The sequence below is a fragment of the Haemorhous mexicanus genome, chromosome 29 (genome assembly GCF_027477595.1).
Source record: "Haemorhous mexicanus isolate bHaeMex1 chromosome 29, bHaeMex1.pri, whole genome shotgun sequence".
Lineage (NCBI taxonomy): Eukaryota > Metazoa > Chordata > Aves > Passeriformes > Fringillidae > Haemorhous > Haemorhous mexicanus.
Window position 1 is genome coordinate 3308148 of NC_082369.1, and position 18116 is coordinate 3326263.

The following is an 18116-nucleotide window of genomic DNA, read 5'->3' on the forward strand; positions in this document are numbered from 1 at the left end:
CTCTGAGCCCAGCACGGTGCCCACCGCCTTGACAACAGAATTCCCCACCTCGAGTGCACAGGCCACATCGCCTCCCGAGTCTACGGCTGCAGCCTCTTCCACTAGAGCCGACACGTCTCCATTGGAGCCAAGCTCCACAGTCCTCTCGACCGTGGAACAAACCTCCAAACCAAAGGCTTCAGCCACCACAGCCATGCAATCCAGCCCCACGGAGAGTCCCTTGAGTCAGCAGGCCACCACTGCAGCAACACAGGAAACAACGGCGAGCAGCACGGTCCTCACCCAAACATCCACCTCTGTTCCTGGGACAGGACCAACTTCTGCCACCACTTCTGCTGCTCCTCTGAGCTCGACTCTGGAGACAACTACCCCATCTCTCACCACAGATACACCCGCCACCAGCAGTACTGTTTTTGAGTCAACCTCCTCAGTTGCTGCCCTGGGCATATCCGCTGTTGGTTCCAGCAGTAAATCCGCCACCACAAGGCCAGGAGGCACCACCGCGGCTGCGCAGTCCACATCCCAGCCTGCGTCTACGGCTTCAGGCTCTTCAGCGCGGACAGAGACGTCTCCAATTGCGACAACCTCCGCAATCCCGTCAACCACAGCAGAAATCCCCAACCTCATGGCTTCAGCCACCATTCCAGTCCAATCCACCTTGGCTGAGACACCAACTCGTGACGAGGTCACTACGGGAGGGACAGGAATGACGGCGACCTCTGTGGTGCATGCACAAACATCTTCCGCTGCTGCTGGGACAAGCCCATCTTCTGCCACCGCCTCTTCTCTTCCTACGAGCTCTGCTCAGGAGAGCAGTTCACCAGCTCTCACCACAACTACAAGCACGACCACGCCCTTGCAGACAACCTCAACCGCTGCAGCTACGGCAACTTTAACCTCTGAGCCCAGCACGGTGTCCACCGCCTTGACAACAGAATTCCCCACCTCGAGTGCACAGGCCACATCGCCTCCCGAGTCTACGGCTGCAGCCTCTTCCCCTAGAGCCGACATGTCTCCATTGGAGCCAAGCTCCACAGTCCTCTTGACCGTGGAACAAACCTCCAAACCAAAGGCTTCAGCCACCACAGCCATGCAATCCAGCCCCACGGAGAGTCCCTTGAGTCAGCAGGCCACCACTGCAGCAACACAGGAAAAAACGGCGAGCAGCACGGTCCTCACCCAAACATCCACCTCTGTTCCTGGGACAGGACCAACTTCTGCCACCACTTCTGCTGCTCCTCTGAGCTCTACTCTGGAGATCTCTTCCTCAACTTTCACCACAGCGACACCCAGCAGCAGCACTGTTCTTGAGACAACCTCCACAGCTGCTGGTCTGGCCACATCACTTGTTCAGTCCACCACAGTGTCCACCACCACAAGTCCAGAAGCCACCACCTCCTTTGTGCAGTCCACATCTGAGTCTATGCCTTCAGTCTCTTCAGCTCGGCTCGAGACGTCCCCACATGTCACAACCTCCACAATCATGTCAACCACAGGACAAAGCTCCGGCCTCAAGACGTCAGCCACAACTGCAATCCAATCCAGCCCTGCTGGAACATCCCCTGGTGACTATGTAGCCATCCCAGTGACAAAGATAGGAGCGGCGACCACCACTGGCTTTGCACAAACGATGTCCTCTGCTCCTGGGACAAGATCAACTTCTGCCACCACTTCTGCTGCTCCTCTGAGCTCCACTCTGGAGATCACTTCCTCAACTTTCACCACAATGACACCCACCAGCAGCACTGTTCTTGAGACGACCTCCACAGCTGCTGGTCTGGCCACATCACTTGTTCAGTCCACCGCAGCGTCCGCCACCACAAGGCTGGAAGGTACCAGCTCTGCTGTGCAGCCCACAACGGAGCGCGAGTCTTCGACCTCAGTCCCTTCAGCTCGACCAGAAACGTCTCCACTTGTGACAACCTCCACAATCCTGTCGACGACAGCGGAAAGCTCCAGCCTAAAGACTTCAGCAACCTCTCCAGTGCAATCAAGCCCTACTGGGACATCCACTCCTGAGCAGGTCACCACTGAATTGGGACAAACAACGGCAACCTCTGCGGTGGGTGCACAAACATCCTCCGCTGCTGCTGGGACAAGCTCAACTTCTGCCACCGCCTCTTCTCTTCCTACGAGCTCTGCTCAGGAGAGCAGTTCACCAGCTCTCACCACAACTACAAGCACCACCACGCCCTTGCAGACAACCTCAACCGCTGCAGCTACGGCAACTTTAACCTCTGAGCCCAGCACGGTGCCCACCGCCTTGACAACAGAATTCCCCACCTCGAGTGCACAGGCCACATCGCCTCCCGAGTCTACGGCTGCAGCCTCTTCCACTAGAGCCGACACGTCTCCATTGGAGCCAAGCTCCACAGTCCTCTCGACCGTGGAACAAACCTCCAAACCAAAGGCTTCAGCCACCACAGCCATGCAATCCAGCCCCACGGAGAGTCCCTTGAGTCAGCAGGCCACCACTGCAGAAAGAGAGGCAACAACGGCGAGCAGCACGGTCCTCACCCAAACATCCACCTCTGTTCCTGGGACAGGACCAACTTCTGCCACCACTTCTGCTGCTCCTCTGAGCTCTACTCTGGAGATCTCTTCCTCAGCTTTCACCACAGCGACACCCAGCAGCAGCACTGTTCTTGAGACAACCTCCACAGCTGCTGGTCTGGCCACATCACTTGTTCAGTCCACCACAGCGTCCACCACCACAAGTCCAGAAGCCACCACCTCCTTTGTGCAGTCCACATCTGAGTCTATGCCTTCAGTCTCTTCAGCTCGGCTCGAGACGTCCCCACATGTCACAACCTCCACAATCATGTCAACCACAGGACAAAGCTCCGGCCCCAAGACGTCAGCCACAACTGCAATCCAATCCAGCCCTGCTGGAACATCCCCTGGTGACTATGTAGCCATCCCAGTGACAAAGATAGGAGCGGCGACCACCACTGGCTTTGCACAAACGATGTCCTCTGCTCCTGGGACAAGATCAACTTCTGCCACCACTTCTGCTGCTCCTCTGAGCTCTACTCTGGAGATCACTTTCTCAACTTTCACCACAATGACACCCACCAGCAGCACTGTTCTTGAGACGACCTCCGCAGCTGCTGGTCTGGCCACATCACTTGTTCAGTCCACCGCAGCGTCCGCCACCACAAGGCTGGAAGGTACCAGCTCTGCTGTGCAGCCCACAACGGAGCGCGAGTTTTCGACTTCAGTCCCTTCAGCTCAACCAGAAACGTCTCCACTTGTGACAACCTCCACAATCCTGTCGACGACAGCGGAAAGCTCCAGCCTAAAGACTTCAGCAACCTCTCCAGTGCAATCAAGCCCTACTGGGACATCCACTCCTGAGCAGGTCACCACTGAATTGGGACAAACAACGGCAACCTCTGCGGTGGGTGCACAAACATCCTCCGCTGCTGCTGGGACAAGCTCAACTTCTGCCACCGCCTCTTCTCTTCCTACGAGCTCTGCTCAGGAGAGCAGTTCACCAGCTCTCACCACAACTACAAGCACCACCACGCCCTTGCAGACAACCTCAACCGCTGCAGCTACGGCAACTTTAACCTCTGAGCCCAGCACGGTGCCCACCGCCTTGACAACAGAATTCCCCACCTCGAGTGCACAGGCCACATCGCCTCCCGAGTCTACGGCTGCAGCCTCTTCCACTGGAGCCGACACGTCTCCATTGGAGCCAAGCTCCACAGTCCTCTCGACCGTGGAACAAACCTCCAAACCAAAGGCTTCAGCCACCACAGCCATGCAATCCAGCCCCACGGAGAGTCCCTTGAGTCAGCAGGCCACCACTGCAGAAAGAGAGGCAACAACGGCGAGCAGCACGGTCCTCACCCAAACATCCACCTCTGCTCCTGGGACAGGACCAACTTCTGCCACCACTTCTGCTGCTCCTCTGAGCTCTACTCTGGAGATCTCTTCCTCAGCTTTCACCACAGCGACACCCAGCAGCAGCACTGTTCTTGAGACAACCTCCACAGCTGCTGGTCTGGCCACATCACTTGTTCAGTCCACCACAGCGTCTACCACCACAAGTCCAGAAGCCACCACCTCCTTTGTGCAGTCCACATCTGAGTCTATGCCTTCAGTCTCTTCAGCTCGGCTCGAGACGTCCCCACATGTCACAACCTCCACAATCATGTCAACCACAGGACAAAGCTCCGGCCCCAAGACGTCAGCCACAACTGCAATCCAATCCAGCCCTGCTGGAACATCCCCTGGTGACTATGTAGCCATCCCAGTGACAAAGATAGGAGCGGCGACCACCACTGGCTTTGCACAAACGATGTCCTCTGCTCCTGGGACAAGATCAACTTCTGCCACCACTTCTGCTGCTCCTCTGAGCTCCACTCTGGAGATCTCTTCCTCAACTTTCACCACATTGACACCCACCAGCAGCACTGTTCTTGAGACGACCTCCACAGCTGCTGGTCTGGCCACATCACTTGTTCAGTCCACCGCAGCGTCCGCCACCACAAGGCTGGAAGGTACCAGCTCTGCTGTGCAGCCCACAACGGAGCACGAGTCTTCGACCTCAGTCCCTTCAGCTCGACCAGAAACGTCTCCACTTGTGACAACCTCCACAATCCTGTCGACGACAGCAGAAAGCTCCAGCCTAAAGACTTCAGCAACCTCTCCAGTGCAATCAAGCCCTACTGGGACATCCACTCCTGAGCAGGTCACCACTGAATTGGGACAAACAACGGCAACCTCTGCGGTGGGTGCACAAACATCCTCCGCTGCTGCTGGGACAAGCTCAACTTCTGCCACCGCCTCTTCTCTTCCTACGAGCTCTGCTCAGGAGAGCAGTTCACCAGCTCTCACCACAACTACAAGCACCACCACGCCCTTGCAGACAACCTCAACCGCTGCAGCTACGGCAACTTTAACCTCTGAGCCCAGCACGGTGCCCACCGCCTTGACAACAGAATTCCCCACCTCGAGTGCACAGGCCACATCGCCTCCCGAGTCTACGGCTGCAGCCTCTTCCACTGGAGCCGACACGTCTCCATTGGAGCCAAGCTCCACAGTCCTCTCGACCGTGGAACAAACCTCCAAACCAAAGGCTTCAGCCACCACAGCCATGCAATCCAGCCCCACGGAGAGTCCCTTGAGTCAGCAGGCCACCACTGCAGAAAGAGAGGCAACAACGGCGAGCAGCACGGTCCTCACCCAAACACCCACCTCTGTTCCTGGGACAGGACCAACTTCTGCCACCACTTCTGCTGCTCCTCTGAGCTCTACTCTGGAGATATCTTCCTCAGCTTTCACCACAGCGACACCCAGCAGCAGCACTGTTCTTGAGACAACCTCCACAGCTGCTGGTCTGGCCACATCACTTGTTCAGTCCACCACAGCGTCCACCACCACAAGTCCAGAAGCCACCACCTCCTTTGTGCAGTCCACATCTGAGTCTATGCCTTCAGTCTCTTCAGCTCGGCTCGAGACGTCCCCACATGTCACAACCTCCACAATCATGTCAACCACAGGACAAAGCTCCGGCCCCAAGACGTCAGCCACAACTGCAATCCAATCCAGCCCTGCTGGAACATCCCCTGGTGACTATGTAGCCATCCCAGTGACAAAGATAGGAGCGGCGACCACCACTGGCTTTGCACAAACGATGTCCTCTGCTCCTGGGACAAGATCAACTTCTGCCACCACTTCTGCTGCTCCTCTGAGCTCCACTCTGGAGATCTCTTCCTCAACTTTCACCACAATGACACCCACCAGCAGCACTGTTCTTGAGACGACCTCCACAGCTGCTGGTCTGGCCACATCACTTGTTCAGTCCACCGCAGCGTCCGCCACCACAAGGCTGGAAGGTACCAGCTCTGCTGTGCAGCCCACAACGGAGCGCGAGTCTTCGACCTCAGTCCCTTCAGCTCGACCAGAAACGTCTCCACTTGTGACAACCTCCACAATCCTGTCGACGACAGCGGAAAGCTCCAGCCTAAAGACTTCAGCAACCTCTCCAGTGCAATCAAGCCCTACTGGGACATCCACTCCTGAGCAGGTCACCACTGAATTGGGACAAACAACGGCAACCTCTGCGGTGGGTGCACAAACATCCTCCGCTGCTGCTGGGACAAGCTCAACTTCTGCCACCGCCTCTTCTCTTCCTACGAGCTCTGCTCAGGAGAGTAGTTCACCAGCTCTCACCACAACTACAAGCACCACCACGCCCTTGCAGACAACCTCAACCGCTGCAGCTACGGCAACTTTAACCTCTGAGCCCAGCACGGTGCCCACCGCCTTGACAACAGAATTCCCCACCTCGAGTGCACAGGCCACATCGCCTCCCGAGTCTACGGCTGCAGCCTCTTCCACTAGAGCCGACACGTCTCCATTGGAGCCAAGCTCCACAGTCCTCTCGACCGTGGAACAAACCTCCAAACCAAAGGCTTCAGCCACCACAGCCATGCAATCCAGCCCCACGGAGAGTCCCTTGAGTCAGCAGGCCACCACTGCAGAAAGAGAGGCAACAACGGCGAGCAGCACGGTCCTCACCCAAACATCCACCTCTGTTCCTGGGACAGGACCAACTTCTGCCACCACTTCTGCTGCTCCTCTGAGCTCTACTCTGGAGATCTCTTCCTCAACTTTCACCACAGCGACACCCAGCAGCAGCACTGTTCTTGCGACAACCTCCACAGCTGCTGGTCTGGCCACATCACTTGTTCAGTCCACCACAGCGTCCACCACCACAAGTCCAGAAGCCACCACCTCCTTTGTGCAGTCCACATCTGAGTCTATGCCTTCAGTCTCTTCAGCTCGGCTCGAGACGTCCCCACATGTCACAACCTCCACAATCATGTCAACCACAGGACAAAGCTCCGGCCCCAAGACGTCAGCCACAACTGCAATCCAATCCAGCCCTGCTGGAACATCCCCTGGTGACTATGTAGCCATCCCAGTGACAAAGATAGGAGCGGCGACCATCACTGGCTTTGCACAAACGATGTCCTCTGCTCCTGGGACAAGATCAACTTCTGCCACCACTTCTGCTGCTCCTCTGAGCTCTACTCTGGAGATCACTTCCTCAACTTTCACCACAATGACACCCACCAGCAGCACTGTTCTTGAGGCGACCTCCACAGCTGCTGGTCTGGCCACATCACTTGTTCAGTCCACCGCAGCGCCCGCCACCACAAGGCTGGAAGGTACCAGCTCTGCTGTGCAGCCCACAACGGAGCGCGAGTCTTCGACCTCAGTCCCTTCAGCTCGACCAGAAACGTCTCCACTTGTGACAACCTCCACAATCCTGTCGTCGACAGCGGAAAGCTCCAGCCTAAAGACTTCAGCAACCTCTCCAGTGCAATCAAGCCCTACTGGGACATCCACTCCTGAGCAGGTCACCACTGAATTGGGACAGACAACGGCAACCTCTGCGGTGCATGCACAAACATCCTCCGCTGCTGCTGGGACAAGCTCAACTTCTGCCACCGCCTCTTCTCTTCCTACGAGCTCTGCTCAGGAGAGCAGTTCACCAGCTCTCACCAAAACTACAAGCACCACCACGCCCTTGCAGACAACCTCAACCGCTGCAGCTACGGCAACTTTAACCTCTGAGCCCAGCACGGTGCCCACCGCCTTGACAACAGAATTCCCCACCTCGAGTGCACAGGCCACATCGCCTCCCGAGTCTACGGCTGCAGCCTCTTCCACTAGAGCCGACACGTCTCCATTGGAGCCAAGCTCCACAGTCCTCTCGACCGTGGAACAAACCTCCAAACCAAAGGCTTCAGCCACCACAGCCATGCAATCCAGCCCCACGGAGAGTCCCTTGAGTCAGCAGGCCACCACTGCAGAAAGAGAGGCAACAACGGCGAGCAGCACGGTCCTCACCCAAACACCCACCTCTGTTCCTGGGACAGGACCAACTTCTGCCACCACTTCTGCTGCTCCTCTGAGCTCTACTCTGGAGATCTCTTCCTCAGCTTTCACCACAGCGACACCCAGCAGCAGCACTGTTCTTGAGACAACCTCCACAGCTGCTGGTCTGGCCACATCACTTGTTCAGTCCACCACAGCGTCCACCACCACAAGTCCAGAAGCCACCACCTCCTTTGTGCAGTCCACATCTGAGTCTATGCCTTCAGTCTCTTCAGCTCGGCTCGAGACGTCCCCACATGTCACAACCTCCACAATCATGTCAACCACAGGACAAAGCTCCGGCCCCAAGACGTCAGCCACAACTGCAATCCAATCCAGCCCTGCTGGAACATCCCCTGGTGACTATGTAGCCATCCCAGTGACAAAGATAGGAGCGGCGACCACCACTGGCTTTGCACAAACAATGTCCTCTGCTCCTGGGACAAGATCAACTTCTGCCACCACTTCTGCTGCTCCTCTGAGCTCTACTCTGGAGATCTCTTCCTCAACTTTCACCACAATGACACCCACCAGCAGCACTGTTCTTGAGACGACCTCCACAGCTGCTGGTCTGGCCACATCACTTGTTCAGTCCACCGCAGCGTCCGCCACCACAAGGCTGGAAGGTACCAGCTCTGCTGTGCAGCCCACAACGGAGCACGAGTCTTCGACCTCAGTCCCTTCAGCTCGACCAGAAACGTCTCCACTTGTGACAACCTCCACAATCCTGTCGTCGACAGCGGAAAGCTCCAGCATAAAGACTTCAGCAACCTCTCCAGTGCAATCAAGCCCTACTGGGACATGCACTCCTGAGCAGGTCACCACTGAATTGGGACAGACAACGGCAACCTCTGCGGTGCATGCACAAACATCCTCCGCTGCTGCTGGGACAAGCTCAACTTCTGCCACCGCCTCTTCTCTTCCTACGAGCTCTGCTCAGGAGAGCAGTTCACCAGCTCTCACCACAACTACAAGCACCACCACGCCCTTGCAGACAACCTCAACCGCTGCAGCTACGGCAACTTTAACCTCTGAGCCCAGCACGGTGCCCACCGCCTTGACAACAGAATTCCCCACCTCGAGTGCACAGGCCACATCGCCTCCCGAGTCTCCGGCTGCAGCCTCTTCCACTGGAGCCGACACGTCTCCATTGGAGCCAAGCTCCACAGTCCTCTCGACCGTGGAACAAACCTCCAAACCAAAGGCTTCAGCCACCACAGCCATGCAATCCAGCCCCACGGAGAGTCCCTTGAGTCAGCAGGCCACCACTGCAGAAAGAGAGGCAACAACGGCGAGCAGCACGGTCCTCACCCAAACACCCACCTCTGTTCCTGGGACAGGACCAACTTCTGCCACCACTTCTGCTGCTCCTCTGAGCTCTACTCTGGAGATCTCTTCCTCAGCTTTCACCACAGCGACACCCAGCAGCAGCACTGTTCTTGAGACAACCTCCACAGCTGCTGGTCTGGCCACATCACTTGTTCAGTCCACCACAGCGTCCACCACCACAAGTCCAGAAGCCACCACCTCCTTTGTGCAGTCCACATCTGAGTCTATGCCTTCAGTCTCTTCAGCTCGGCTCGAGACGTCCCCACATGTCACAACCTCCACAATCATGTCAACCACAGGACAAAGCTCCGGCCCCAAGACGTCAGCCACAACTGCAATCCAATCCAGCCCTGCTGGAACATCCCCTGGTGACTATGTAGCCATCCCAGTGACAAAGATAGGAGCGGCGACCACCACTGGCTTTGCACAAACAATGTCCTCTGCTCCTGGGACAAGATCAACTTCTGCCACCACTTCTGCTGCTCCTCTGAGCTCTACTCTGGAGATCTCTTCCTCAACTTTCACCACAATGACACCCACCAGCAGCACTGTTCTTGAGACGACCTCCACAGCTGCTGGTCTGGCCACATCACTTGTTCAGTCCACCGCAGCGTCCGCCACCACAAGGCTGGAAGGTACCAGCTCTGCTGTGCAGCCCACAACGGAGCACGAGTCTTCGACCTCAGTCCCTTCAGCTCGACCAGAAACGTCTCCACTTGTGACAACCTCCACAATCCTGTCGTCGACAGCGGAAAGCTCCAGCATAAAGACTTCAGCAACCTCTCCAGTGCAATCAAGCCCTACTGGGACATGCACTCCTGAGCAGGTCACCACTGAATTGGGACAGACAACGGCAACCTCTGCGGTGCATGCACAAACATCCTCCGCTGCTGCTGGGACAAGCTCAACTTCTGCCACCGCCTCTTCTCTTCCTACGAGCTCTGCTCAGGAGAGCAGTTCACCAGCTCTCACCACAACTACAAGCACCACCACGCCCTTGCAGACAACCTCAACCGCTGCAGCTACGGCAACTTTAACCTCTGAGCCCAGCACGGTGCCCACCGCCTTGACAACAGAATTCCCCACCTCGAGTGCACAGGCCACATCGCCTCCCGAGTCTCCGGCTGCAGCCTCTTCCACTGGAGCCGACACGTCTCCATTGGAGCCAAGCTCCACAGTCCTCTCGACCGTGGAACAAACCTCCAAACCAAAGGCTTCAGCCACCACAGCCATGCAATCCAGCCCCACGGAGAGTCCCTTGAGTCAGCAGGCCACCACTGCAGAAAGAGAGGCAACAACGGCGAGCAGCACGGTCCTCACCCAAACACCCACCTCTGTTCCTGGGACAGGACCAACTTCTGCCACCACTTCTGCTGCTCCTCTGAGCTCTACTCTGGAGATCTCTTCCTCAACTTTCACCACAGCGACACCCACCAGCAGCACTGTTCTTGAGACAACCTCCACAGCTGCTGGTCTGGCCACATCACTTGTTCAGTCCACCACAGCGTCCACCACCACAAGTCCAGAAGCCACCACCTCCTTTGTGCAGTCCACATCTGAGTCTATGCCTTCAGTCTCTTCAGCTCAGCTCGAGACGTCCCCACATGTCACAACCTCCACAATCATGTCAACCACAGGACAAAGCTCCGGCCCCAAGACGTCAGCCACAACTGCAGTCCAATCCAGCCCTGCTGGAACATCCCCTGGTGACTATGTAGCCATCCCAGTGACAAAGATAGGAGCGTCGACCACCACTGGCTTTGCACAAACAATGTCCTCTGCTCCTGGGACAAGATCAACTTCTGCCACCACTTCTGCTGCTCCTCTGAGCTCCACTCTGGAGATCTCTTCCTCAACTTTCACCACATTGACACCCACCAGCAGCACTGTTCTTGAGACGACCTCCACAGCTGCTGGTCTGGCCACATCACTTGTTCAGTCCACCGCAGCGTCCGCCACCACAAGGCTGGAAGGTACCAGCTCTGCTGTGCAGCCCACAACGGAGCGCGAGTCTTCGACCTCAGTCCCTTCAGCTCGACCAGAAACGTCTCCACTTGTGACAACCTCCACAATCCTATCGTCGACAGCGGAAAGCTCCAGCCTAAAGACTTCAGCAACCTCTCCAGTGCAATCAAGCCCTACTGGGACATCCACTCCTGAGCAGGTCACCACTGAATTGGGACAGACAACGGCAACCTCTGCGGTGCATGCACAAACATCCTCCGCTGCTGCTGGGACAAGCTCAACTTCTGCCACCGCCTCTTCTCTTCCTATGAGCTCTGCTCAGGAGAGCAGTTCACCAGCTCTCACCACAACTACAAGCACCACCACGCCCTTGCAGACAACCTCAACCGCTGCAGCTACGGCAACTTTAACCTCTGAGCCCAGCACGGTGCCCACCGCCTTGACAACAGAATTCCCCACCTCGAGTGCACAGGCCACATCGCCTCCCGAGTCTACGGCTGCAGCCTCTTCCACTAGAGCCGACACGTCTCCATTGGAGCCAAGCTCCACAGTCCTCTCGACCGTGGAACAAACCTCCAAACCAAAGGCTTCAGCCACCACAGCCATGCAATCCAGCCCCACGGAGAGTCCCTTGAGTCAGCAGGCCACCACTGCAGAAAGAGAGGCAACAACGGCGAGCAGCACGGTCCTCACCCAAACACCCACCTCTGTTCCTGGGACAGGACCAACTTCTGCCACCACTTCTGCTGCTCCTCTGAGCTCTACTCTGGAGATCTCTTCCTCAACTTTCACCACAGCGACACCCAGCAGCAGCACTGTTCTTGAGACAACCTCCACAGCTGCTGGTCTGGCCACATCACTTGTTCAGTCCACCACAGCGTCCACCACCACAAGTCCAGAAGCCACCACCTCCTTTGTGCAGTCCACATCTGAGTCTATGCCTTCAGTCTCTTCAGCTCGGCTCGAGACGTCCCCACATGTCACAACCTCCACAATCATGTCAACCACAGGACAAAGCTCCGGCCCCAAGACGTCAGCCACAACTGCAATCCAATCCAGCCCTGCTGGAACATCCCCTGGTGACTATGTAGCCATCCCAGTGACAAAGATAGGAGCGGCGACCACCACTGGCTTTGCACAAACAATGTCCTCTGCTCCTGGGACAAGATCAACTTCTGCCACCACTTCTGCTGCTCCTCTGAGCTCCACTCTGGAGATCACTTCCTCAACTTTCACCACAATGACACCCACCAGCAGCACTGTTCTTGAGACGACCTCCACAGCTGCTGGTCTGGCCACATCACTTGTTCAGTCCACCGCAGCGTCCGCCACCACAAGGCTGGAAGGTACCACCTCTGCTGTGCAGCCCACAACGGAGCGCGAGTCTTCGACCTCAGTCCCTTCAGCTCGACCAGAAACGTCTCCACTTGTGACAACCTCCACAATCCTGTCGACGACAGCAGAAAGCTCCAGCCTAAAGACTTCAGCAACCTCTCCAGTGCAATCAAGCCCTACTGGGACATCCACTCCTGAGCAGGTCACCACTGAATTGGGACAAACAACGGCAACCTCTGCGGTGGGTGCACAAACATCCTCCGCTGCTGCTGGGACAAGCTCAACTTCTGCCACCGCCTCTTCTCTTCCTACGAGCTCTGCTCAGGAGAGCAGTTCACCAGCTCTCACCACAACTACAAGAACCACCACGCCCTTGCAGACAACCTCAACCGCTGCAGCTACGGCAACTTTAACCTCTGAGCCCAGCACGGTGCCCACCGCCTTGACAACAGAATTCCCCACCTCGAGTGCACAGGCCACATCGCCTCCCGAGTCTACGGCTGCAGCCTCTTCCACTAGAGCCGACACGTCTGCATTGGAGCCAAGCTCCACAGTCCTCTCGACCGTGGAACAAACCTCCAAACCAAAGGCTTCAGCCACCACAGCCATGCAATCCAGCCCCACGGAGAGTCCCTTGAGTCAGCAGGCCACCACTGCAGAAAGAGAGGCAACAACGGCGAGCAGCACGGTCCTCACCCAAACACCCACCTCTGTTCCTGGGACAGGACCAACTTCTGCCACCACTTCTGCTGCTCCTCTGAGCTCCACTCTGGAGATCTCTTCCTCAGCTTTCACCACAGCGACACCCAGCAGCAGCACTGTTCTTGAGACAACCTCCACAGCTGCTGGTCTGGCCACATCACTTGTTCAGTCCACCACAGCGTCTACCACCACAAGTCCAGAAGCCACCACCTCCTTTGTGCAGTCCACATCTGAGTCTATGCCTTCAGTCTCTTCAGCTCGGCTCGAGACGTCCCCACATGTCACAACCTCCACAATCATGTCAACCACAGGACAAAGCTCCGGCCCCAAGACGTCAGCCACAACTGCAATCCAATCCAGCCCTGCTGGAACATCCCCTGGTGACTATGTAGCCATCCCAGTGACAAAGATAGGAGCGGCGACCACCACTGGCTTTGCACAAACAATGTCCTCTGCTCCTGGGACAAGATCAACTTCTGCCACCACTTCTGCTGCTCCTCTGAGCTCTACTCTGGAGATCACTTCCTCAACTTTCACCACAATGACACCCACCAGCAGCACTGTTCTTGAGACGACCTCCACAGCTGCTGGTCTGGCCACATCACTTGTTCAGTCCACCGCAGCGTCCACCACCACAAGGCTGGAAGGTACCACCTCTGCTGTGCAGCCCACAACGGAGCGCGAGTCTTCGACCTCAGTCCCTTCAGCTCGACCAGAAACGTCTCCACTTGTGACAACCTCCACAATCCTGTCGTCGACAGCAGAAAGCTCCAGCCTAAAGACTTCAGCAACCTCTCCAGTGCAATCAAGCCCTACTGGGACATCCACTCCTGAGCAGGTCACCACTGAATTGGGACAAACAACGGCAACCTCTGCGGTGGGTGCACAAACATCCTCCGCTGCTGCTGGGACAAGCTCAACTTCTGCCACCGCCTCTTCTCTTCCTACGAGCTCTGCTCAGGAGAGCAGTTCACCAGCTCTCACCACAACTACAAGCACCACCACGCCCTTGCAGACAACCTCAACCGCTGCAGCTACGGCAACTTTAACCTCTGAGCCCAGCACGGTGCCCACCGCCTTGACAACAGAATTCCCCACCTCGAGTGCACAGGCCACATCGCCTCCCGAGACTACGGCTGCAGCCTCTTCTACTAGAGCCGACACGTCTCCATTGGAGCCAAGCTCCACAGTCCTCTCGACCGTGGAACAAACCTCCAAACCAAAGGCTTCAGCCACCACAGCCATGCAATCCAGCCCCACGGAGAGTCCCTTGAGTCAGCAGGCCACCACTGCAGAAAGAGAGGCAACAACGGCGAGCAGCACGGTCCTCACCCAAACATCCACCTCTGTTCCTGGGACAGGACCAACTTCTGCCACCACTTCTGCTGCTCGTCCGAGCTCCACTCTGGAGATCTCTTCCTCAGCTTTCACCACAGCGACACCCAGCAGCAGCACTGTTCTTGAGACAACCTCCACAGCTGCTGGTCTGGCCACATCACTTGTTCAGTCCACCACAGCGTCCACCACCACAAGTCCAGAAGCCACCACCTCCTTTGTGCAGTCCACATCTGAGTCTATGCCTTCAGTCTCTTCAGCTCGGCTCGAGACGTCCCCACATGTCACAACCTCCACAATCATGTCAACCACAGGACAAAGCTCCGGCCCCAAGACGTCAGCCACAACTGCAATCCAATCCAGCCCTGCTGGAACATCCCCTGGTGACTATGTAGCCATCCCAGTGACAAAGATAGGAGCGGCGACCACCACTGGCTTTGCACAAACGATGTCCTCTGCTCCTGGGACAAGATCAACTTCTGCCACCACTTCTGCTGCTCCTCTGAGCTCCACTCTGGAGATCACTTCCTCAACTTTCACCACAATGACACCCACCAGCAGCACTGTTCTTGAGGCGACCTCCACAGCTGCTGGTCTGGCCACATCACTTGTTCAGTCCACCGCAGCGTCCGCCACCACAAGGCTGGAAGGTACCAGCTCTGCTGTGCAGCCCACAACGGAGCGCGAGTCTTCGACCTCAGTCCCTTCAGCTCGACCAGAAACGTCTCCACTTGTGACAACCTCCACAATCCTGTCGACGACAGCGGATAGCTCCAGCCTAAAGACTTCAGTAACCTCTCCAGTGCAATCAAGCCCTACTGGGACATCCACTCCTGAGCAGGTCACCACTGAATTGGGACAAACAACGGCAACCTCTGCGGTGGGTGCACAAACATCCTCCGCTGCTGCTGGGACAAGCTCAACTTCTGCCACCGCCTCTTCTCTTCCTACGAGCTCTGCTCAGGAGAGCAGTTCACCAGCTCTCACCACAACTACAAGCACCACCACGCCCTTGCAGACAACCTCAACCGCTGCAGCTACGGCAACTTTAACCTCTGAGCCCAGCACGGTGCCCACCGCCTTGACAACAGAATTCCCCACCTCGAGTGCACAGGCCACATCGCCTCCCGAGTCTACGGCTGCAGCCTCTTCCACTAGAGCCGACACGTCTCCATTGGAGCCAAGCTCCACAGTCCTCTCGACCGTGGAACAAACCTCCAAACCAAAGGCTTCAGCCACCACAGCCATGCAATCCAGCCCCACGGAGAGTCCCTTGAGTCAGCAGGCCACCACTGCAGAAAGAGAGGCAACAACGGCGAGCAGCATGGTCCTCACCCAAACATCCACCTCTGTTCCTGGGACAGGACCAACTTCTGCCACCACTTCTGCTGCTCCTCTGAGCTCCACTCTGGAGATCTCTTCCTCAGCTTTCACCACAGTGACACCCAGCAGCAGCACTGTTCTTGAGACAACCTCCACAGCTGCTGGTCTGGCCACATCACTTGTTCAGTCCACCACAGCGTCCACCACCACAAGTCCAGAAGCCACCACCTCCTTTGTGCAGTCCACATCTGAGTCTATGCCTTCAGTCTCTTCAGCTCGGCTCGAGACGTCCCCACATGTCACAACCTCCACAATCATGTCAACCACAGGACAAAGCTCCGGCCCCAAGACGTCAGCCACAACTGCAATCCAATCCAGCCCTGCTGGAACATCCCCTGGTGACTATGTAGCCATCCCAGTGACAAAGATAGGAGCGGCGACCACCACTGGCTTTGCACAAACAATGTCCTCTGCTCCTGGGACAAGATCAACTTCTGCCACCACTTCTGCTGCTCCTCTGAGCTCTACTCTGGAGATCACTTCCTCAACTTTCACCACAATGACACCCACCAGCAGCACTGTTCTTGAGACGACCTCCACAGCTGCTGGTCTGGCCACATCACTTGTTCAGTCCACCGCAGCGTCCGCCACCACAAGGCTGGAAGTTACCAGCTCTGCTGTGCAGCCCACAACGGAGCGCGAGTCTTCGACTTCAGTCCCTTCAGCTCGACCAGAAACGTCTCCACTTGTGACAACCTCCACAATCCTGTCGTCGACAGCAGAAAGCTCCAGCCTAAAGACTTCAGCAACCTCTCCAGTGCAATCAAGCCCTACTGGGACATCCACTCCTGAGCAGGTCACCACTGAATTGGGACAAACAACGGCAACCTCTGCGGTGGGTGCACAAACATCCTCCGCTGCTGCTGGGACAAGCTCAACTTCTGCCACCGCCTCTTCTCTTCCTACGAGCTCTGCTCAGGAGAGCAGTTCACCAGCTCTCACCACAACTACAAGCACCACCACGCCCTTGCAGACAACCTCAACCGCTGCAGCTACGGCAACTTTAACCTCTGAGCCCAGCACGGTGCCCACCGCCTTGACAACAGAATTCCCCACCTCGAGTGCACAGGCCACATCGCCTCCCGAGTCTACGGCTGCAGCCTCTTCCACTGGAGCCGACACGTCTGCATTGGAGCCAAGCTCCACAGTCCTCTCGACCGTGGAACAAACCTCCAAACCAAAGGCTTCAGCCACCACAGCCATGCAATCCAGCCCCACGGAGAGTCCCTTGAGTCAGCAGGCCACCACTGCAGAAAGAGAGGCAACAACGGCGAGCAGCACGGTCCTCACCCAAACATCCACCTCTGTTCCTGGGACAGGACCAACTTCTGCCACCACTTCTGCTGCTCCTCTGAGCTCCACTCTGGAGATCTCTTCCTCAGCTTTCACCACAGCGACACCCAGCAGCAGCACTGTTCTTGAGACAACCTCCACAGCTGCTGGTCTGGCCACATCACTTGTTCAGTCCACCACAGCGTCCACCACCACAAGTCCAGAAGCCACCACCTCCTTTGTGCAGTCCACATCTGAGTCTATGCCTTCAGTCTCTTCAGCTCGGCTCGAGACGTCCCCACATGTCACAACCTCCACAATCATGTCAACCACAGGACAAAGCTCCGGCCCCAAGACGTCAGCCACAACTGCAATCCAATCCAGCCCTGCTGGAACATCCCCTGGTGACTATGTAGCCATCCCAGTGACAAAGATAGGAGCGGCGACCACCACTGGCTTTGCACAAACGATGTCCTCTGCTCCTGGGACAAGATCAACTTCTGCCACCACTTCTGCTGCTCCTCTGAGCTCCACTCTGGAGATCTCTTCCTCAGCTTTCACCACAGCGACACCCAGCAGCAGCACTGTTCTTGAGACAACCTCCACAGCTGCTGGTCTGGCCACATCACTTGTTCAGTCCACCACAGCGTCCACCACCACAAGTCCAGAAGCCACCACCTCCTTTGTGCAGTCCACATCTGAGTCTATGCCTTCAGTCTCTTCAGCTCGGCTCGAGACGTCCCCACATGTCACAACCTCCACAATCATGTCAACCACAGGACAAAGCTCCGGCCCCAAGACGTCAGCCACAACTGCAATCCAATCCAGCCCTGCTGGAACATCCCCTGGTGACTATGTAGCCATCCCAGTGACAAAGATAGGAGCGGCGATCACCACTG

The 18116-nt window shown here is 56.8% G+C and overlaps 1 protein-coding gene across 22 annotated transcripts in view; it reads left to right on the plus strand.

The window, feature by feature from the left end:
* Positions 1-18116, plus strand: part of MUC16 (mucin 16, cell surface associated) — a 71906-nt gene that overhangs the window by 9472 nt on the left and 44318 nt on the right. For all 22 annotated transcript variants that reach the window (XM_059870131.1, XM_059870130.1, XM_059870127.1 and 19 more), the window contains exon 3: positions 1-18116. This exon is cut by the window's right edge. In XM_059870131.1, coding sequence (XP_059726114.1) covers positions 1-18116 — 18116 coding nt within the window.